A 23754-nucleotide genomic window follows, 5' to 3' on the forward strand; every position below is an offset into this window, starting at 1 on the left:
ACCTGGGAGAAGACATACTGAGGTCCAAAGGAGGTTGAGGGGGTTTCCCCACGGGCAATTACTCACGCAGTAGAACCTGTCACTAGCGGTTCATGTAGTGGAAGACCCTTAGACTGCTGTTGGAAGGGCATCTCTGCTAGTGTTCACCAGTTGTTTTTGGACTTGTTGCCCCGACAAAAGGCATTCTAGGAGTCTTCTCAGCATGTCCCGACCCTTGGGAAAACATATCGGCAACAAGCTGTCCCCTGTTCCGCCTAAGCAAACTAGAGATCCCTCTGTTAGTCCTCAACCAGGTTGTAGTGCCTGGTGTTGCCCGGATAACTTTTCACCAGAGCGACAATATTTGGCACCCAGGCTCATCTTCATCTAGGTCCCCACACAGTGGCCCAGTGTATTCATCAGAGCGACATACGTTAGTCAGTTTCTAAGCGCCCGCTGACTGCCTATGTTCGCTCATCGCTAGTTACCAGTGCCAGCTCCAAAGAGTGCCCTATGCCTGCCGAGCACCCATCCACCGCTAATTCACCTGCACCTGCAGCAGAAAACCCATCTTTTGCTCACATTAAGCAGCAGTTGGCAGATGTGTTAGAATTACTTAGGGCTCCTGCTGGGATTAAGCCTTTCAGTGTTTTATCGCCGTTCTCTTCTGTTAAGGAGGAAGAGGTTGTTCAGGAATAGACTATTTGGTGTACACTTCTCCTAAGATATTTTTTAGCGACTTTTCCATCACATTTTTAGCCAGCCACTCCATTTTCACCAGCCTCTAATTTCCCAATGAAGAATCAAATGGAACCCAGCTCTCGGCTTCCTAGGATAGTCCTTTCTTCCTCTTTGAAAGGACCTTCCTCTTCTAAGAAAGCAAACTCGTAAGGAGGTCGAAGATTGGTTTGCAGTGAAAAGTGAGCAAGGAAGGCTGCTTCACCCTGCCTCAGTCGATACTTACAGTTAGTAGATACGAGTCTTATTCTACTGGAGAAGCCCCATCGTTGGGAGGTGCTGCCTCATCCCAGGTTGACATGGCACGCCATTCTGCCTTCTTGTCTGCCAGAGTTGTGTTTGCTCCCATAGCATTACCACCTGGTAAAGAGTATAGTATGTACTTAAGGTCTTTGAAGTCTTTTAAGACTTCAGTTTCCTTGATTGGAGCTCTCACCAGGAAGGTTGAAGACCATGATGTGTACATAGCCGTGAGATATGGCTCCTCAGAGCTTGCGACCCTTTTCTCCTTTGGAGTGTTAATGAAAAGGGAATTGTAGTGCTCTTCCACCACTAATAGAGTGATGCAGTGCAGAGGTAAGCCTTGCCATACTCTACATTGGCTAAGCAGTACATACCTTGTTCCTCAGTCAGCTGGTACAGCTGGTAGGGAAATAGCTACTAACTTGCAGAAGAAATCTACCCTGGACTTACTGGCTCAGTCATCCAAGGGCCCCAAAGAGCCCTCATCCTTCGCTGTGAAATCTGACTGCTACAACAGCAGCCTTTCGTGGTGGCAGACAAGGTTTTCCTTCCAAACCGCATTCAAGAGTGTATTTCACAGCAAGGTCCACCAAGAGGACTACACCAGACAGCCATCTGAAAAGTGATGCATCTGATCTTTGTGCACCTGCAGGAGCCAAACTCCTCTTTTGGAAGGGGTGGAGTGTTAGAGGTGCAGAGTTGTGGCAGGATCACAAGCTAGAAACAAGAGGGCAAGACCCCCCCCCCCCCCCCTCACATAAATTTAACCGAGCCGGCTGCCAAGCTCACCCTCAGCCACACTTTCCTCTTCACGCTACAGAAAAAATGCAGGACAATTAACTTAACCTACATGCAGAACAAAAAACACAAACGCATGTACTCACCCCAACTACAGATACTCAGGGCGAGGAGCTGCGCTGGATATGGCCGTCGCAACACAACACACAAACAACCAAACAAGGACAACAACCACAACAAAAGACCACTGCACAAGCAATCACTAACAACACAAAAAACAATACAACAAGCCAATACACACACCCACTAACAACATCAAGAAATCACAACAGCTCACCAACAATAACCCTCAACAACTCACAACTACAACAACTCATATATAACTCAACAGAAATTCATAAGCACAACAAATCTAGCAACAAATTAAACAACAAATCAATAACACACAATTTAACTGATCATTAATGCCTTCAATACTCTTCACAGACCGCTGCTGACACTACTGACCATCACAGACTGACTCAAAATACAGACCAGACTTGCGACCGACCCAACAGACACAACAACCCTTTGCTGAACGAGCTGTTTGCTTGTTAGTTATCTATTAACATGAAACACAAACAACCTAGCAAGCCAACAACCAAAACAGCCTCTCTCTCTCTCTCTCTCTCTCTCTCTCTCTCTCTCTCTCTCTCTCTCTCTCTCTCTCTCTCTCTCTCTCTCTCTCTCTCTCTCTCTCTCTGAGACATGAAGAGAGGAAAAAAAAGAATGTGTTTTTGGTAGCTGCTCTTAGTCCTCAAAGCAGTTACTGGTATTACTGGGTCTCCTTAAGACAGACCAACTAGTATCAAGAAATCTCTCTTGACCAATCTAGGCTGGAATAGTACTGTTGTTAATACAGTGATGGAATATAAAGGGAGGATAAGAAGGCTCTTTTATTTTTACTACACCAGCTACCGGGTAAGAAGGCTCTCATTTATTACTACAGCAGCTACCCAAAATATCACAATTCACCCCTCCTCATCCACAGTGGTGACAACAAAGGTGCTTGTAGCTCAGGCCCATTTGTGGTTGCAAGATCTGTGAAAGATACTTTACTAAAGACTCTCATGCCTTGTTATTGGGGAAAATGGGTAGATTTGAGGACTCATGTGGCAACAAAAATTTGATTTTCCTAATTAGATCCTGTTTTTTTAATACTAATTAGCTGCTGCAAGTCCTAAAAGGAATATGTATATACAAGAATAGACAGGTTATAAAACACTCACTACCTTTCTTCTGTTCAGAGTTCCCATGAGGAGATATCAGTGAATAAAGAAGAATGAAGAACCTGTAGGTGACTAACATAACTATGTTGAGACAGAATGCAAGATAGCCACTCTGTTGTGGTAGTTCTTAGAAGAACCATGTTATCAAAGCCGTGAGCTGAATCACCTCATCCCTTTTTCAATTGGTGAATAAAGAGGGATAAAAAATCTGTAGGTGTGTTTACCTTATGACAATGAAGTGACTTAACCCAACCATGTAGGGATGAAATTCAGGATAAATGCTCAGAAGTACTGCTAAAGCATCAGAGGGCCCTTGCTTTTCACCAGGGGATCTGTGGGGCTTGTGCTTAGCATACCACTGTTGACACACACTGCATCAAACCTGTTCATTCTCATGGCAGTAATATTGGAGGAACTGTGGAACTAATAACCACTTCATAAACATGAAAACTACTTTGAAAGAAATTTTCTGAATAGCCAGTTAGTTCCCTTTTTTCTGGATGTCATACATCTTAAGGAAGGAGTGAGGTTTGGTTTTGATGATTAATGGTGGGGTTTAAAACAATCTGGGACATTAGTTCTGACATTTAGGTACACCTGGAGTGATTTGACTGAGCAAGAAGATTTATCATTTGTAGTAGTAAACATTGAGTTCCTCTTCAACTGGTCCTCATTTGTGGTCAGGAATGATGGGCCAGGGAACAATGGCAAGTGATGGTTAGGCATTTTACTCATATGTTGGCAAGTGTTGTTCCCTGTTCAGAGAGCCAAGGTTACCGATTCAGGTTCATGATGCAAGACAATCAAGGAGACAGCCTTTTGAAGCATGTGGGCCATGGTCATATTGGTAGAGCTGAATTGAGGATACAACAGGAGTCATAGGATCTTATTTAAGACTCGGGTAATAGGAGCCCTGTAGGAGCATGTCTTTGCAGTGCAGAGGACTGGTGGAAGGAGCTAAAACTTTAATATTGGAATGTTTGCCAAACTCATAGTGCAAGAGCACTGATAGCTCAGTCTTGTGCATTGTAATTGTGATGACAGGAAGACACTAGTAATCAAATCGGTGGAGCAGAAAATTCCCTAAAGTTTAGATCTTAATTTCAACTGGTTGAAGTCAGTACCTGGTACCTAGCAACAGCATTTATTACCAAACTGTTGGCAAACACGCTAACTTGTTTGTCAGCATATAGTTGAAATAAGAGGGAATATGCATGAAATATGTTCTGTATTGTACACTTGGTGTAAGAATATTGTTTTGATTGAGGGTAGCTTTTTTTTCAGGTTAAGTATCAAAGATAAGTACTTGCTTCTTGGTGATGGAAAAGTTGTTGGCAATTGGTCTGGTGGATGTGCTGCTTGTCATGGAGAAATTTCTCCAATTGCGGAAGCTGCAACATCGCACAGTAGTGATCTTCGGGTTGCTAGAGCTATTACCAGAGGCTCAAGGCATCTCTTGTCATTACAAGCAACTACGCCGGTTGAAGATGGCATTTTGTCTCAGGAGGCTAACTATACTGGTTTTGTCGTTTTATCAGGCAAGTATTTTTTAAAGTTGTTAGAATGTTTCTAGATAACTAATTTTATAGTTTAGTTGGAAATGTATAAAGATACCTCAATGAAGAATTAAGTTTCTAAACAATATTAATGGTAATTTATTTTTGGACATATATTTATCTCATCATAACTAAATTTTGTTTACTATCATTGCTGTAAAAATTTTACATATTTTTATTTGAATTTTTTATTGTGCAGGTGAATTGGGTAAAAAATTGCTTTGATGATTTTATAATGAAATTTTTGAGTGCTGCAATAAATGGGTTTTACATTACTTGAAAATAGCCACACCAGTGTGACCAGATCTCATTTTGATGTACAGCTACCTGTTCTGTCAAAACAGCCTATGGCAGTTCTGTCCTTCAGTAAGGAATGTAATGAGTAGGGGAAAAATTATAATGGAAGAGATTAGGTTATGTTGATATATCAAAGACACTATGTTGTGATGTTTATGGCAAACAAAAGAGTGTAGTGTGAACTGAAGTAAATAAATGTGGATGACGCAGGAATAATTATTTGCAACCAGTGTATGCAATAATTTAGTATTAATTGGGATGAATCTACCTACTGTTAAAGATAACTTACATCTCTGTGTTGATAGGCAAGCTTGCATTCAAACAAAAGAAGATTGAATGTCTGACCCAGATGACTGTCTAGTACACACCTGTTGTCCTTCAGGTGTGTTACAAATTTTTAGCTCTTGTTCAGGATTCTCTTTGCTGCCTTGTGTGAAGGCACTTTTTGGTTGTTTGCTACTTGCATGGTATAGCCAATCCCTGGTTATCAGCGGCCTTGTTTTCAGCAATCTGGTTTTACGGCACTTGTTTAGCGACGGCAACTGGATTTTCGGCTCTGTTCCCCACTTGACAGTGGTGCCAGTAATAGGAATCAGCGCTGTTATTGCTGATTTTTGGTTATCATCATGGTGTCGGGACACCACAACCCCCACCTATAACCGGGGACTGCCTGTGCTGTACATTTACTTGTCCTAGGATACCTTCCACTGGAATCAATTCTAAGAACATCAGGTTCTGTAGGTATGATTACAGTGTTAGCAGGATGTTAAATTTTGGGGTAGATACATAAACACTGTTTTGTGGAGGTTGCAGGGGTATAAAGTTTGATTTTGAGAATAGAAGTGAAGAATGTAGTGATTTATGAAGGACTTTATGCTTAAGGGCATAAACCTATAATTTTAGTCAGTAGGTAAAATGTTTGTCTGAATTGAATTGATGTAAGGGAACATTCTGGGTGTGTAATCATTCTCACTTTATCCTGTAAGAGGTAAGGTGCGAGTGCAAGAGCCTGGGACTGCCCTGAGACAATTGGTTCTCTGGCTGATGTGTCTGTCCTCTGCACCACCTGTATATTGTTTTTCATGCTCTTTAGTCTCATTAACAGTGGTAACTAAAAGATTTTGTAAACATAGATCTTCTCAGTGGCATCTGGCACAGGCAATCCCTTGTTATTGGTAATCCAGTTAAAAACTTTTCAGCTCCAATAATCAGGTGTTGGAGCCGATACGTACCTAACGAGCATCTACAATCGAAAGTCACCAATTTTTAGTTAGTGGCGACTTTCAGTTATTACAGTGGACCCCCCGTATTCGTGTTCTCCGGATTTGCGGACTCACACATTCGCGGATTTCTCTCGGGAACGTTTCCCCACATTATTCGCGGAAAATTCGCACATTTGCGGTATTTTTCTATGAGAAATATCCACAAATTCCTGGTTTTTTTTATCAATTTCATCATAAAATGCACCTTTTGTAATGAAACTTAAAAAAAACCAAGTATAAACATTTTTAGTGGGTTTTCTTGAGTTTTAACTAACAAAATAGGCCGTTTTCAGCGTGTTTATAGGGGTTTCAACTATTTGCGGGTTCTAACTATTCACGGGGGCATCTGATACGCATCCCCTGCCAATACAGGGGGACCACTGATAACTGGGGATTGCCTGTTATTAGGTTGTTAGTAAATCCCCTATTATTAGGTTGTTAGTACTGATAGGACTTATTAGATAGGTATAGAAATGTTGTTAATAATGTGTGTGTATTAACCCTTTAATGCCGATTGGACGTATTAAACGTCTATATAAATTGTCTGTTGGGTGCCGATTGGACGTAGGGTACGTTGATATAAAAAATTTTTTTAAAAAATTTGCGGAAAAAGAGTTATCATAGGCCTACTAGGCAAAAACTTTTGAATCGCGCCTTGGGGGATGCTGGGAGCTCATGGATCAAGACGTTGTTTTGTTTACAATCATTACCCAGGCGCGCAAGCGCAAATTTCTTTCTTCTCGCACTAAAAAGTATCTGCAACACATCTCAGATATTATTTCGTCACTTTGACATAATTTTTGCACCATTTTATATTAGGCGTTACATGGAGTATTATATATGAGAATGTGCTCAATTTCATGTAGAATACAACAAAAAACAACTCATGGTTGTAGCTTTTATCAGTTTTGAAATATTTTCATATAAATAACGGTAAGTGCCAAATTTCAACCTTCGGTCAACTTTGACTCGACCGAAATGGTCAAAAAACGCATTTGTAAGCTAAAACTATTACATTCTAGTAATATTCAATCATTTACCTTTATTTTGCAACAAATTGGAAGTCTCTAACACAATATTTAGATTTATGGTGAATTTATGAAAAAAAGTTTTTCCTTCCGCACGGTAACTTCCGAAAAAATCATAAATTTTTTTGTCCGGTTGTTGTAATATTTGCACCATTTTAAATTAGCCGTTACATAAAGTTTTATATATGAAAATGTGCACAATTTTATGTAGAATACAATGAAAAACAACCCATGGTTGTAGCTTTTATCAGTTTTAAAATATTTTCATATAAATAACAACAAATAGAAAAAATTCGTCCTTCGGTCAAATTTAACTCGACCGAAATGGTCGAAAACTACAATTGTAAGCTACAACACTTATAGTCTAGTAATATTCAATCAATTACCTTCATTTTGCAACAAACAGGAAGTCTCTAGCACAATATTTCGATTTATGGCGAATTTTTGAAAACAGCTTTTTTCTACGTCCGCACGTTACAAATTCCTGCATCATATTGTGATAATATTTTCTCTGTGTTGCTTTGATCGTTTTACAATGTGTTATATACCAAAATGATTGCAATTTAGTGTACAATACAACGGAAAAAAAATTAACTTGTTAGCTTTAACCGTTTTGCTCACAGCGCGATTTGTATACAGTTATATATTGCTCAGCGGCGAATCGGTTTTACGGCTGTCATAAAAAATATTCATTAAAAAAGGGATTTTGATGTAAGGAAAAATCTATTTCTGGGCGATTGGCTCGTGTCGCCAGCGAAATATCCTTTAATCTATTATTTCTAGGGTAAATGTACTAACACATACCAGAGAATAAATAAAATAAAGAAAAAGGTCAGTATAACTGACTCGCTCACCCTCCAGGAGGGTGTCGGTATGAACACTAGGCGAGTGAGACCACTACCACGAGCCAAATGCCAATAGAAATCTCCCACTACAAAATCCCTCCAAGAGGGGAGCCGACCCACAGAGTGAGCAGCTCGTACTACTACTACTCCATCCCATGCTGCCGACTGCTGCGCCTCTGGTGGCCATCCTGAAGTTAGCAGACAATCTTGGGCGAAGGATGGGTAGGGTGGGATTTCGCTGGCGACACGAGCCAATCGCCCAGAAATAGATTTTTCCTTACGTCAAATCCCTTTTCTGGGCTCAGCTCGTGTCGCTGCGCGAAATCGTACCAGAGAAATAGCACAAGATTGTAAACAAAAGTAATAAAATGAGAATAAAAATAAAATAAATCAGAATAGGTCTCAAATAAAAGATAAAATATATAAGAATAGACTATAATTGCTAAAAGATACATATACACAGGGGTATAAAAATAGAAATATGCTTAAATTACCTTAAATCTAATCATGTTTGTTAACATAAGGTAATTACATATGTACAGGTAAATTATTTTACATGTATCAATGTTATCTGTGTAACAGCATGTATCAAAAGTATAATAGCAATTAATAAAAACAATCAACAATAATAATATATAAAGGAATGTATATGACTTAATATACAAAACCCGTAATCATTATAATATGATGTATCCCCTAGCATAAAAATAAGGGGAAACATCCATGAGATCAATGTTTATAATCATTTGTGAGTGTTCCTAACCAGACAATAAGGGGCACCCACTACACTATCACAAAAGCAGCTAAGACACAAGGTGAATGCAAATGAACCAGGTAGGAATAGACGAACTTTTGGGTGAGGCAGGTAGAAAGGAGGACTGAATTTTCTACTACAAACTAGCTAGAGTCATGGGGAAACTATGTTACCCGCTGCTACTGCTGGGAATTTCAGAGCTTCCAAGGACTTAAGGTAGTGACGTTTGAACACTGTCGGCGATTTCCATCCAGTATACTTTTTCAACTCATCGAAGTTCATATGTTGGAAATAATTAATTGAGGTGGCTATTGCCCTGACATCATGTGCTTTCGGGAAAGAGTCAGGATTGGCTTGCATAATAAAGTACAGGATTTGTTGCCTGATGCCTTTAATGGATAAAGTTCCACCTTTTTCCCTCCTAAAGAGGGGACCCGACGAAGATGAGGAGGTCCTAGACAGAAAGGCTCGTAAGGTTGTAACTGGGCAAAGAGATACATCTTGTGGAAGGGGTAGTACCTTCCAAGGTTCCCACCTCATCAAAGGATCTTCATTCTTTGCTAAAAAGCTACGTTCCGGAGAAAGTAGGACTTCTCCTGTGGGAAGGAACTGAATATGATCCGGGTCTCTGGATAGAGCCGACAGTTCTGAAATTCTTGCTCCTGAAGCTAAGCTTAATAAGAATAGGGATTTTTCTTAAGAGCATTATAAACGAGCATGTGTCATTATCGGTTTCGGAAAGCCAGTTTTTAGAACATCGTTTAAGAACCATGAAACTGACGTAGGCCTTACAGAAGGCCTAAGCCTAGCACATGCCTTAGGAATAGACGAGAAGTAGGAATCCGTCAAGTCTATGTTAAATCCAAATTGAAATATCTTTTTCAAAGCTGACTTGTTTGTCGTAATCGTGCTAGCTGCTAAACCTTTTTCAAATAAGGATCTGAAAAAGGATATAGCTGAATTAACTGTCATGATTCTAATATCCGAATCTCTCAGGAAGGTTGCTAACTTTTTGACAGCAGCATCATACTGCCTCAAAGTCGAATCCCTTTTATCGGATTCCAAGAATAGAATATTCTGAGGGTCAATATTCGCATCTCTTATTGCCGCAAACTTCATGAAATCCATAAAGTTAGGGTTTTGAGAATCCCTGAGGAAGCGAACACAGTCTTCATTTGTACTGACTGGGAGAGCTTGGGACTGGGGATCTGAAGAGGACGAAGGCCAGCTCTAAAATTAGAGGATACCAGTTGCTCTTCGGCCAGTCTGGGGCTACTAGAGCCACTTGACCCTTGAATGTCCTGAGTTTGTTCAATACTTTCATGAGGAGATTCACTGGAGGGAAGACGTAAATCTTCTCCCAGTTGTTCCAGTCTAGAGCCAGGGCGTCCGTGGCATAGGCCAGAGGGTCCAGGTTGGGGGCTACATAACACGGTAGTTTGTGGTTCGCTTGTGATGCGAAGAGGTCCACCTGTAGCCCTGGGACTCTTTGAAGGATCCATTGGAACGAACTGTTTGTCCAGTGACCATTCCGACTCTAGGGGTACTGATCGGGATAGGGCGTCTGCTATGACGTTTCTTACTCCAGCTATGTGAGTGGAGGAAAGATGCCAACTGAACTTGTCTGCCAGGGAGAAGATGGCTATCATGACGTGATTTAGATGACGTGACTTGGAGCCTCCTCTGTTTATACAATGTACTACCACTGCGCTGTCCAGGACTAGCTTTATGTGGGAGTACTTGGGTGGGCGTAACCTTTTTAGAGTCAAGAACACTGCCATTGCCTCCAGTACGTTTATATGGAACTGACGGAACTGAGGTGACCAAGTCCCTTGAACCTTTTGACCTGGGAATACCCTCCCCAGCCGCTTAAGGACGCGTCTGTGTGGATGGTGACCCCTGGTGGAGGGAACTGAAGGGTACTGACATTGATAAATTCTTGACTCTCGCCCATGGCCGAAGTCGATTCTTTAGAATCAGAGGCACTGAGGATAGTTTGTCCCTGGACCTGACGTTTGCTCGCGAGCGCCAGATTCTGGTTAGGTCTTTCAGTTTGGCTTTCATTAAGACGTTTGTCACTGATGCAAACTGGAGAGAACCCAGGATCCTTTCCTGGGCTCTCCTTGACGCTAGTTTGTGACTTAGAAATTGCTTGACTGACTTTGCTATTTCTTTCCTTTTGGTTGATGGAATCGACAGAGTGTGGGATGATAGATTCCATTGAATGCCCAGCCACTGAAAGTTTGACTCTGGAGTGAGTCTTGATTTGGTCCTGTTTATTTTGAAGCCTAGATATTCCAGGAACTGAATCACTTTCAGAGTAGCTCTGTTGCATTCCTCGACTGTTGGGGCCCAGATCAACCAATCGTCGAGATACGCTACTACCATGATCCCTTGCGATCTGAGTTGTTGCACTACCACTTCCGCTAGCTTCGTGAACACTCTGGGTGCCACGTTGAGTCCGAATGGAACTACCTTGAAGGAGAATGTCTGGTCTCCTATCTTGAAACCCAGATACGGACGGAAGTGTCTTGCAATAGGGATATGATAGTAAGCGTCTGTAAGATCGATAGAGGTGGTGACGGCCCCACGGGGAAGTAGGGTCCGCACCTGTGAGATCGTGAGCATCTTGAACTTGTCGCAGCGGATGGCTAAGTTTAAGCGGACAAGTCTAAGATTACCCTTCTTTTTTGTGAGCCTTTCTTTGGCACGCTGAACAAGCGACCTTGAAATTTTAATCTCTTGACTCTCGCTACAGCTCCTTTTGAAGGAGATCGTCTGCGTACTCTGTCAATTCCTTGGAAGGAAGTTGACGGAAAGGTCTGGATGGAGGTGGGTTCGTCAACCAGCTCCAACCCAGACCTTTTGACACTATGCTCTGAGCCCATTGGCTGAAGTTCCACCGGTGGCGAAAGTGAAACAGCCTCCCTCCTACCTGAAATTCTTCATTGGTTCTGGTAACCGCCTCGGCCTCCTCTGAAGTGCTTTCCCCTGTTAAAGGGGCCTCCCGATCCTCTCCCACGAAAGGAACGCTTACCTCTACCTCCCTTACCCGAGCGGTCATACTTCTGAGAAGCTTGACTCTCGAAGGCTTGATTGTAAGCTGGAGAGATGGCGTAAGAGGTGGAGGGCTGAGGCTGAGGGGATATCACATAAATTGGCTGTGATTGACCTTTAGAAGTGGAGGGTTGGGCTGTCTGCACTAACGGTACTGTTGGAACTTGTTGAGGAAAGCGTAGTTGCTTCTTCTGGTAAGGTTGGAAACGCCTGGGTTTCTTTTGTGCCTTACCTTTAGGAGTCAGGTCTTGCCTCCTCTTAGCCGAAAGGCCCCAACGATCCTTCAGGCTCTGGTTTAACCTGGTAGCCTCTGACTGGACCTCCTTAACCATAGCTTCTGGGAAGAGATCTGCTCCCCAGATGCTAGACGAGAGTAACCTATTCGGTTCATGCCGAATGGTTGCCTCTTGTAGGACATGCTTCCTACAATTCGTCCGAGCAGTGGCAAACTCAAACATATCTGACTGTACCGTTTGAGTCAGGGCTTTGGTCATGAGCTTAAAAATCGGTTCTGATCCATAAGCCATGGTAGCTACCTCAGACATAGCCATAGAATTGATGGATCTGGCTAGACGCGATTTTGCATCAAACTCAGCCTGAATAAGGCTATCTTGGGAGCCTGGGTAGCTTTTCACCAAACTGCTCCATAGCACAGTCCGGTTTGAGTTTGCCAGCTGAGAATGTATTCGGCAAGTCTTCCCACAATTCTCCAAGTGAGGGGAGCAACGGAGAAGTGGGATCCGCTTCCTTCAACTGCGGTATAGGTTCCCCCGTTCTGGGCCGCTGGGATGGTCGACCTCGCGATCTTGGTTAGGAACGGGAGCGGTGGTACTCTCATCCATTGTAAAAATGGTAAAGGGACTCTTAAATGGTTGTATCTTGGTGTTAGAACAATCCATGTCCTCTAAACACCTGAGCCATCTCTCTGAGCCTGGTCTCGTGAGTAGAGGACTGTCTCCTTAGGTACCTTATCGTCCCGCACCATAGCCGACGGCGTAAGCCTTGCGTAGCCTATGGAACGGAGGCTGGAGGTCTTCCGGGAAGAACTCGAAGTCCTCTATTCTTCGAGTCCCAAATTCCGGTATAGAGATGAGACCGTCCTGGAAGGGGGCGTATGACGCTATCTCCACGGATTGTTCATAGAGAACTGAGGTAGTGAGTCATACGGAGGAAGAAGTTGGGATCCACTCGTGTTGGACAGTGGAGGAGAGGCTAGAGGAGCTTCTCTCAGCCCGGCTATAATGGAGTCCTGGGAAGTAATCCTGTCCGACAGACGAGAGATCATTTGCTCCATGCTACTCTTTAAGGACCCAACCAGGTCCCCCACCTGTTGCAACAGGCCAGCATTGGAGTCCAAAGCCGGAGCTGCTGCGGAGGTGGAGGGGAGGCTCTGAATCGGAACCAAAGGTAGCGGAACTGGTGATTCTGCCGGAGTGCGAGATCTCTCTCTGGAGGATTTACTCCTCGAGGACTTAGAGCCGGAGCTAGAAGCTTTAGACCTGGATGCTCCGGATTCCCAGCCGGAGACTTACGGGAGGAGGATGAAGCCGAAGTCGTCTTCTTAGACGACGACGACGTCTTAGTCAAAGTCATCACCTTAGACTTGACCTTAGGTCTAACCGAAGCACCAGGAGGAGAATATATTTCGTCACCCGTAAAGCCTTGGAAGGATGGAGAGGTTGCAGGAGTAGAAGAAACAGTTACGCCAAGGGTGACCCTTGGGTGTCCACCGTACCTACCTCGACCAACAGGTCGTCTATACCTACCATAGGTTCAACATTAATATCTAGGGTCGCGACATCCGTAGAGATATCCTGGTCCTGATCAGTTAATGAGGTGGCCAGCTGTTGTTGGATGAAGGCGATAGTCGGATCCGCTTCTACCGGGTCGACGTATCCTGTCGCCTTGCCTCCGGGGAAGATTAGTAATGCCAACCGCTTCTCTAGGATGTAGGGTTGTCCCTTGGCGGCGTTTTTCCCAAAACCGCCGACCCACCAGGCCCGCAGAGTAGCCAGTGCGGTATCTCTTACCGCCGGAGCCTGGAAGAGAGGGCGTAGTTTTAGATTTAAGAATCACTTAAACTAAAACTTAAAGTATAACTTAAATTTAATTGCCTTAAGTTAATATGATGAAAACTTAAGCGCTAAAAAAGAAGCGGAGCAGCTACTGGAGATGTAAAACTTACCCCTTCCAAAAGCTGGCTCACCAGATCGTAACATATGGTACACGTCTCATGGTACCAGACCTGGATGTCCCCGAGCGGAGTCGCGCATGGAGCATGGGACCGGCAAACTTCGTGTCCACAAGGGTCCTGAAGTGTGGTGGAACATCCGGATGCTCACAGTTGGTGGCCTGTAAGTGGGGAGACACATGAGTATCTTAAAAAACATCACTTACAGTCTAAAGGACAGAAGAGCTCCGATGCATGCCGGAGCTCGGAAAAAATTTGGGCATAACCCCTCCCTGCATCGCCTGAATAGGCTATAATCCCGGAGAGATCCGGTAAGATATGTAATAGGGATGGGGGATGTTTAAGGTTCTTAAGATAAACTTAAAGATAACTTAAACCTAACACACAAGCAAACCGGACTAAGTCCAGTGCGTAGCGGAGTGTAGTAACTCAGCAAAACGGTAAGGTTAGTAGAGACCCACTGTATGCTCCGGTCCACCCTACTGGGTGGACTAACAATCTTTACCGCTGGATCCCAGGACTCCGATCAGGAAGGAGCCCTAGTAAGATGGGAAAGAGCGAGAAGACATACAGGCTCAAGCTAGCCCGGAGCGACAAGTTAGCGCGGAGGGTGGGCAAGGCCAGTACCCACCACTCCGTACCAACCGGCCGGACCGAGAAGCCGGAGAGGTCGAGACCAGTCTGGTCTGTCCCGACTCCCTAGTCCCTCCGCCTGAGGGGAGAGAGGGAGGCAGGCTCGGGTATGAGGAGCGAGCATGGCAGACCGACCCGCCCCCCGCCCGACTCTATGGAGAGCGGGAGGGGGGGGAAGAATGACTGGACAGGCGTCTGGCTGGCCCGTGATCACGAAGTGACCACGAGGCGGTAAGACCAAATACGACAACTAAGCCTAGGACAACCACTGATCAGGGAAATGCTGAACTGAAAAGCGGAGGCAAACAAGCCCACTGGGCCGAACCAACTGATCAGAGAGATGCTATAGGGAAGCAACCGAACTGATGAGCGGTAGTATAGGCTCAAAGAGCCAGGACCTAGGCTAAGCCAGACGCCTAACTAACCTAACAATAATAAAATACACAGTTATATAAATAAATAAATGAAAGAAAGAAAACAATATAGCAGGAGAAAAAATCCAGGAGTGTACGACTAACCCGAAGGCAAGTCTACCACTCAAAGCTAGTCAGAGGCCGATACTAAGAACCTGGACTAGGGTCTGGATAGAAGAAGCCTACGTAAGGTAAAATACATGCATGCATGACAAACCTGAGTAGACCGTACCCTAAGTAAAGCGGATAATCATAAAGAGCGAAGATAAATAAGGGGATGTTCTAGGTATGGGAGACCAAGAACGAACCCATCACGAGGCAGAACCATGCTGCCATGCTTCCGACCCCGAGGTCGTATTTATACCTAAAAAACGGCAAATACTGTCTCAGGGCCGGAAAAAACCAACTAACCGTAAATACTGAGTACTTAACTTAGCTGCTGCGATAGCTGCACGCTCCATAATAGAAAATCCAATGAAAGGGCACAAAAAACACAGAGAGAAAAATATCACAACCGGCTCGTGTGCGCTAACTTGAAAGGATGGCCACCAGAGGCGCAGCAGTCGGCAGCATGGGATGGAGTAGTAGTAGTACGAGCTGCTCACTCTGTGGGTCGGCTCCCCTCTTGGAGGGATTTTGTAGTGGGAGATTTCTATTGGCATTTGGCTCGTGGTAGTGGTCTCACTCGCCTAGTGTTCATACCGACACCCTCCTGGAGGGTGAGCGAGTCAGTATACTGACCTTTTTCTTTATTTTATTTATTCTCTGGTATGTGTTAGTACATTTACCCTAGAAATAATAGATTAAAGGATATTTCGCGCAGCGACACGAGCTGAGCCCAGAAAAAATAAGGCATTTTAGGGTATTTTTACGGCATGATTTTCAGTTAGCAGCGCCGCTAGCGCCGTTGTCTTAACGAGTTCATACATTTGTAGAAATGCCGTTTAGACCATAAAGGTTATGCAAATTATATTAACAAATTTTATGGAGAGTTATTACATAGGTATTAGGGTGTTAGGGTAAAATATATGCCTCTGACGCTGTTCTATGCCGAAAATACCAAGTTACATAAGTGCAAATTCAGCTATGGATGTGTCGATTTATAAATGTTCATGCTTTTATGTTTAAAATGTGTATGAAAATGTATTAATTATAGGGTATTTTTATTTTTGCACAGAAATATGATATGAAGGCAGCTTTTGAAACTGCTCTTCACGTTGTTAAATACGATGTTTTTTCATGTTCTTTCTTGTGAGCCGCCGCCTGCCGCTCTTCCAAAAATATAGTTAAAAAAAGTGCAAATTTAGCGATCGATGTGTCGATTTTTTAAATGTTTATGCTTTTATGTTTAAAATGTGTATTAAAATATATTACGTATAGGGTATTTTTATTTTTGTACATAAATATGATACAAATTAAGGCAGCCTTTGTAACTACGCTCCACGTTGTCAGGGAATGTTTTTTCATGTTCGTTCTTGTCAGCCACTGTTCCGAGAAATGCATGATGTTATTTTATTAATTATGCATCTTTTCCATAAATCCTTTAAAAAGTTATACATTACTTCACTGTATCCAATAATATTGTATGTATTCTCATATTATTGTATTATAAAATACTACGGCAAATCTAAGCCAGTATTCCGCTGAGCGGCCAATGTTGTGGTGTGAAATCCGCTGATGGCGAATACGAGTTTGTTTCGCCATAATTAACGCAATTCTGAGTGAATTCTCTTGCATCTAGTTAGCATAAACAAATATCTAGATACTTGACTTATATGAGACAAGGTTACTTTTCCTTATACAATTTGTTTTCAGGTGGAAATATGAATTGAATATGTCTCATTGTGAATGTGAACTACTATTTTTTTTTTTTTAACAGAATACATTGGCGCCATGTTTAATGCGTAAAAAAATTATGTGATTCCGTTCACAATTCTCCTTTATATCATCGTAATACGAACTTTACGTTATTTATCTTATATTGGCGTGAAACCAACAGTAAAGTCAGTAAAGTGTGTTCTTACAAGCCCAGTAGTTTTGATTAAAATTATTTTATCTCAATTTTATCTACGGTTGTGTTTGATAGCATACATTTACTGGAGTTTTATCCTTGTTGCCTATGTACGATAATAGTCATTAGCAGCGTGACAGTTTTCTCGGCTTCAGTTATAACTAGGTTTAAATTTAACAGTATATTTCCCGATTGATCTTTGATCTATATTGATCTTTGATCTATAGTGAATAAAGTTATTACATTACGATATCTCAGTTCTATTCTACATAACGTCATTTATAACAACTACGGTAATAGTGTACTGTATTACGATGATTGAAATACAAATCAAATGGATGTTATCCAATTCAGTTGTACTTAGAAAAAAAAAATAAGTCTTTTCTCGTTCAGTTGTTCATGGCTGTACACGTTCACGCAACGAGTATAATGTTAAAACCATACTTTCATCATTCTCTTTTGCTGTTATTGAAGTTATGTAACTTGAAGATGGATAAAGTTAGGCTATTGTAATTTGGTCTCTCATAAAATCAGGCTATCATAAGATGAATTATCGTAACTTGAACACTACAGCTACCTGTACACTGTATAAACCTTATTATAACTTTACATACTCTAGACACCCAGAGGATTAAAGATAGGCTTTTTTCACTTTACAATGTTTATAGTGCTATAATATACTGTACAATACTACTGTACAGTAAATTCTATAGTACTATACTGCATAAATATAATTTTACTTATTGCGCCATTGCGGGATTATGGCGCCTTCGACTGGTCTAGAGTTTCAAAAGGTGTGCATCGGGCGTAGACTTTACAATTGCTTAGCGTTGAAAATCACTTAGCATCGGTGGCCAGGAATGGAACCCCTGCCGCTAACCGAGGGGCGGCCTGGGCAGCCTTCAATTAACAGGGGGGGTTCCGTTCCCAGCTGATCCTCTTAACCGAAAATCAGCGATATCAGCACTAAAGACCTGCTTAATGGCGCTGCTAACTGAATAACTCCTAGACTCCGACTCCTTCCCCTCCGCCAATTGGTATATCAAACTGTCATTTGCTCCCCCGCCCTCCTTCCTTCAAGTGGATAAAAAGACTGGGAAGCATTATTTTTTTTATTAATCTTATTAATATTTGAAAATTAGTTATAAGGTAAATCATTTATACAACAAAAGAAATAAACATAAGAAAGAGAGAGAGAGAGAGAGAGAGAGAGAGAGAGAGAGAGAGAGAGAGGAGAGAGAAATATTGTTATTGTTTAATCTCATTAAACTTAATATTATTTGAAAACTAGTACTCTATATTATTATTTTCCATAAACTGTAGTAATGGCCTTAAAGATATACTGTATACATACATTTCGAGCCCAAACAAAGGGCAAGAGTTACCACTATGACTTACGTATCTCTCTTGTGGAGAGAGAGAGAGAGAGAGAGAGAGAGAGAGAGAGAGAGAGAGAGAGAGAGAGAGATTTATCCTTATTTAAAAGAGTGAAATGGATAGATTATTGTATTTCTTTAAAATACTATCACATATGAATTTTGAAATTAGTTATATTATTATTATGCTGAAATATTAATAAACATAGACACATGTACCACTGAAATTCTCTCATCTCGGTAAAAATGAGAGAGAGAGAAATTACTTGATCTTGAGTGGGCAACACACACCCCCTCCTGTCACATTACTTGATATATTTGACAGCTGTTGGACCCCAACCATCTCAGCCTACCTGGAGTTCAAAGACAAGATGCAGGGTAGAATGGATTTTCTTTCATTCTTACATAATTTGTTTTATTATAAACTACAGTCTTGCTAATTCAGTTTGTTATTTTCTTTAGTGGATATTATTGCCGTTTACATTAATATGGACATTTGAAAATTAGTAAATCATTATTATTATTTGAAAATATTAATAAACATATCATACATATGTGCACCATAAAAATCTCTCATCTCTTACTGAGAGAGAGAGAGAGAGAGAGAGAGAGAGAGAGAGAGAGAGAGAGAGAGAGAGAGAGAGAGAGAGAGAGAGAACACTCCTTCCCCTCCTGTCACATTACTTGATATATTTGACAGCTGTTGGATCGCAGCTTGGTACCTGGAGTTTGAAAGAAAGATGTGTGAAGACTGGGATTTCATTCATTCTTATATAATTTTTTACATTGTAAACTAAAATCTAATTTACTGTGGTATTTTCTTTAATGAGTTGATTGCCCTTTACATTAAATCATGTATCATAAAAATGTATTTAGGCATGAAAATAACATCAAAATACACTATTGATTATTTATCATCTGAAAACCCTGCAAATAGGCGAATTCCCCACAAATTATGGGTAGGTATGTTCCAGAGAGAAATCCGCGAATGTGTGAGTCCGCGAATCCGGAGAACGCGAATAAGGGGGGCCCACTGTACTTGTTAGACATAACGGCACTAGCGGCCCTCTTAACCGAAAATTGTGCCGTAAAAATACCTTAAGATACCTTATTTTTTTAATGAATATTTTTGATGACAGCTGTAAAACGATTTGCCGCTAAGCGATTGCGCCGTTAACCACGGGGCACTTGTATCGGTAAAACGCGATCATCCTAGACTATAAACAAATCTAGAATGCAAATGGCACATCATCTCTTTGTTATTATAATGTAATACAATAATACATGCAATATGATAACAGTAAAACATATTTTATTTATAGTATCATTATTCTCAATACAACTATTATTCGACTTTTGCAAGTGGATATCTATCAGTATGACAACCTGACCGAGGCAATTCTCTCTCTCTCTCTCTCTCTCTCTCTCTCTCTCTCTCTCTCTCTCTCTCTCATCGATTGCAATATTAATGATACTCCTCCAGCCTCCACTACAAAATTCCGGTTTCTAGATTTCTGAATGAAGCATTTATTGTAAACGTATTGGCATAAACAAATGAATTGAGAAACAGCTGATTGGTAACGTCATTTACCGTAACTATTGAGTGTTTATTAAGAGCGCAAAGATTGTTAAACCCTGCCGATTCTCAATGTGGCTTCCATAATAAAAATGACATACATTTTTGTTCATCTCTCATGCAGTGGAGATTTCAAGAAAGAATACTAATGAATTAAAGCTGCAGGTTATAGCCGAGGATGAATAAAACGAATAACAGCGAGGCGGCAGTGATTTTTGGAACTGGAGAAATCACATCTACTTAAAGCTTATACAATGAAGTAAAGTAATATGTACACGTTTTCAACCAAACTTTGTTAATTTATGATGAAAGGTATCTCAGAATTATATCTCTTCTAACAAATAATGACGATGAAGATATCAGATACTCAAATCAGCCGAGATTTTGAGAATAAACAATGTCAAATGCAAATGATGTACATGACGATGTTTATATTTTGTAATACAGTAACGATATGACAATAGTAACATTGTTATTAAATACAAGCAAAATAACCTTTATTTAAGTCATCATTATTATTGATATAGTTGTACTGTTTAATTTTTGAAAATCACTTTTCAACAAAAAAAACATTTCGGTTTTGTAATTTAGAAGTCGTCCTATACTACAGATATGAGATAAATTCATGAAAATTTGCAATGATTTTGGGCCTCATCTTATCTAAAGGTTGTCTTATACGCGGAGATATATGGTAGTTATTCACTGTTTTGGATTCTATGGGGTGTAAATAAAAATAGTATCTAGAAATGTTATTGCTAAAAAAAAGAATGTTTAGATTGGTTCATGGACAATTTTGTTCATTGCATGCATGGCACTGTGAATGACAAATTGTAAAAAAAAAGCATGAAAAACAAATACATACTATGAAAAAATATTCTTAAAAATTAATTGTTCCCTATTAAAATATCCCATTTTCTCTAGTGTTTGCATCATAGAGAAAACAGTTTATAATGATAAAGGGATAACTAGCTTCAGAAATCCAGATATTCCTGATTGTTTCTAGTTTTTAGTCCAAAATTATTGCTCTTTTGCCATTTCCTGAAAACTTACTTTTTTTTCTTCAAAACTAAATGCTTAGATCTCAAAAGAAAACTGAAACAAGACTTGGATTTATTCAATATTATTTATAGAATGAGTTGTAAAAATTAGAAGGAAATAACCTTTAATCATTTGGAAGAAACAGTTATTTACCTTAAAATGTGGCCTCATGATGTCGGCGCTCCCCATAACATATAAATCAAGAGAGTGCACAGTTCTGGTCATTTGGTTATACAGGCGGGCCTCGGTTAGCGGCAGGGGTTCCGTTCCTGGCCACCGACGCCAAGCGATTTTCGCCGCTGAGCGATTTTAAAGCCTACGGCCACCGCACACCTTTCGAAACTCTAGATCAGTCAAAGGCGCCATAATCCCACAACGGCGCCGTAATCCCACAACGGCGCCATAAGTAAAATAGTATTTATGCAGTATAGTACTATAGAATTTACTGTACAGTACATTTGGGTGTCTAGAGTATGTAAAGATATAATAAAGTTTTTACAGTGTACAGGTAGCTGTAGTGTTCAGGTTACGATCATTAGTCTTACGATAGTCCGATTTTATGAGAGATCAAATTGCAATGGCCTAACTTTATCCATCTTCTAGTTACATAAGTTCAATAACAGCAAAAGAGAATGATGAAAGTGTGGTTTTAACGTTATACTCGTTGCGTGAACGTGTACAGCCATGAACAACCGAACGAGAAACGACTTTTTTTTTTCTCAGTACAACCGAACTGGATAACATCCGTTTGGCTTGTATTTCAATTATCGTACTACAGTACAACATTACTGTAGTTGTTATAAATGGCGTTATGTATAGAATAGAACTGAGATAACTTAATGTAATAACTTTATTCGCTATAGATCAGAGATCAATATAGATTAAAGATCAATCGGGAAATATACTGTTAAATTTAAACCTAGTTATAACTGAAGCTGAGAAAACTGTTCAAGCTGCTAATGACTATTATCGTACATCGGCAACAAGGATAAAACTGCAGTAAACGTATGCCATCAAACACAATCATAGATAAAATTGGGATAAAATCATTTTAATCAAAACTACTGTGCTTGAAAGAACACATTTTACTGTTGGTTTCACGCCGATATTAGATAAATAACGTAAAGTTTGTATTACGATTATATAAAGGATTATTGCGAACGGAATCACGTAATTTTTACGCAATAAACATGCCGCCAACGTAATATGTTAACGAAAAAAAAAGTAGTTCACATTCACAACGAGACATATTCATTAAATATTTCCACCTAAAAACACGCTGTATAAGGAAAAATAACTTTGTCTCATATAAGTCAAGTATCTAGATATTCGTTTATGCTAACTAGAAGCAAGAGCATTCGCTCAGAATTGTGTTATGGTGAAACAAACTCGTATTCATCAGCTGATTTCAAACCACAACATTGGCCGCTCCGTGGAATACTGGCTTAAATTTGCCGTAGTATTTTAAAATACGATAATATGAGAATATACATACAATATTCTTGGATACAGTGAAATAATGTATAACTTTTTAAAGGATTTATGGAAGAGATGAATAATTAATGAAATAACACAATGCATTTGTCGGAACTGGCGGACAAGAACGAACATGAAAAAACATCCCCTGACAACGTGGAGACAAGTTACAAAGGCTGCCTTAATTTGTATCTTATTTCTGTACAAAAATGAAAATACCTTTACGTAATGTATTTTCATACACATTTTAAACATAAAAGCATAAACATTTAAAAAATCAACACATCGATCGCTAAATTTGCGCTCTTTTTAACTCTATATATTCGAAAGAGCGGCAGATGGCGGCATACAAGAACGAACTTGAAAAAACATCGTCGTAGTCGATAACTTGAAGGGCAGTTTCAAAAGCTGCCTTTTTATCATATTTCTGCACAGAAATATGAAAATACATTACGTAAATTTGCACTTTTTCTAAATCGATATTTTCGGAAGAGCGGCAGGCGGCGGCTCACAAGAAAGAACATGAAAAAACATAGTACTGTATTTGATAACGTGAAGGGCAGTTTCAAAAGCTGCCTTTGTATCATATTTCTGTACAAAAATAAAAATGCCTTTCACGTAATAAATTTTCATACACATTTTAAACAAAAGCATGAACATTTATAAATCGACACATCCATAGCTAAATTTGCACTTATGTAACTCGATATTTTCGGCATAGAACAGCGTCAGAGGCATATACTTTACCCTAATACCTACGTAATAACTCTCCATAAAATTTGTTAATATAATTTGCATAACCTTTATGGTCTGAACGGCATTTCTACAAATGTCTGAACTCATTAGACAACGGCGCTAGCGGCGCTGATAACTGAAAATTGTGCCGTAAAGATACCTTTAAAATGCCTTATTTTTTCAATGAATATTTTTGACGACTGCCGTAAAACCGATTCGCCGTTGAGTGATTGCGCCGTTAACCGCGGGCCGCCTGTAATTGTAAATGTCAGGGCTTATTTCTTATATGACAAAAAATAGTTTTAGTGCAAAAAGCTGAAAGCAGCTTTTTAACTGTCATAGTTTCATAGTTAGTATTACTAAATATGCAATAATTTTTTTCAAGAAGACTGAACCAAATTAAATGAAACTTTTACAGAGTGTAATGTAACTATTATATTATCTTGATTTGTTGTGGGGAAAATTGTTTTTCTTTGCAACTTTTAATATTACATGTTTGTTTTGAAAAGTGATACCGTGATTTTTTTCAACTGCAAAACA

At 40.4% G+C, this 23754-nt stretch overlaps 1 protein-coding gene across 2 annotated transcripts in view; it reads left to right on the forward strand.

Moving 5' to 3' along the window:
* LOC135205750 (tyrosine-protein phosphatase 69D-like) overlaps positions 1 to 23754 on the forward strand; it is a 472711-nt gene that overhangs the window by 245698 nt on the left and 203259 nt on the right. For both annotated transcript variants that reach the window (XR_010312592.1, XM_064236870.1), the window contains exon 13: positions 4251 to 4504. Coding sequence is in view for 1 of the 2 variants with exons in the window: in XM_064236870.1 (XP_064092940.1) it covers positions 4251 to 4504 (254 nt within the window). In the remaining variant the exon portion in view is untranslated. The remainder of the gene's footprint in view (positions 1 to 4250; positions 4505 to 23754) is intronic.

The sequence above is a fragment of the Macrobrachium nipponense genome, chromosome 11 (assembly GCF_015104395.2).
Source record: "Macrobrachium nipponense isolate FS-2020 chromosome 11, ASM1510439v2, whole genome shotgun sequence".
NCBI classification, from domain to species: domain Eukaryota; kingdom Metazoa; phylum Arthropoda; class Malacostraca; order Decapoda; family Palaemonidae; genus Macrobrachium; species Macrobrachium nipponense.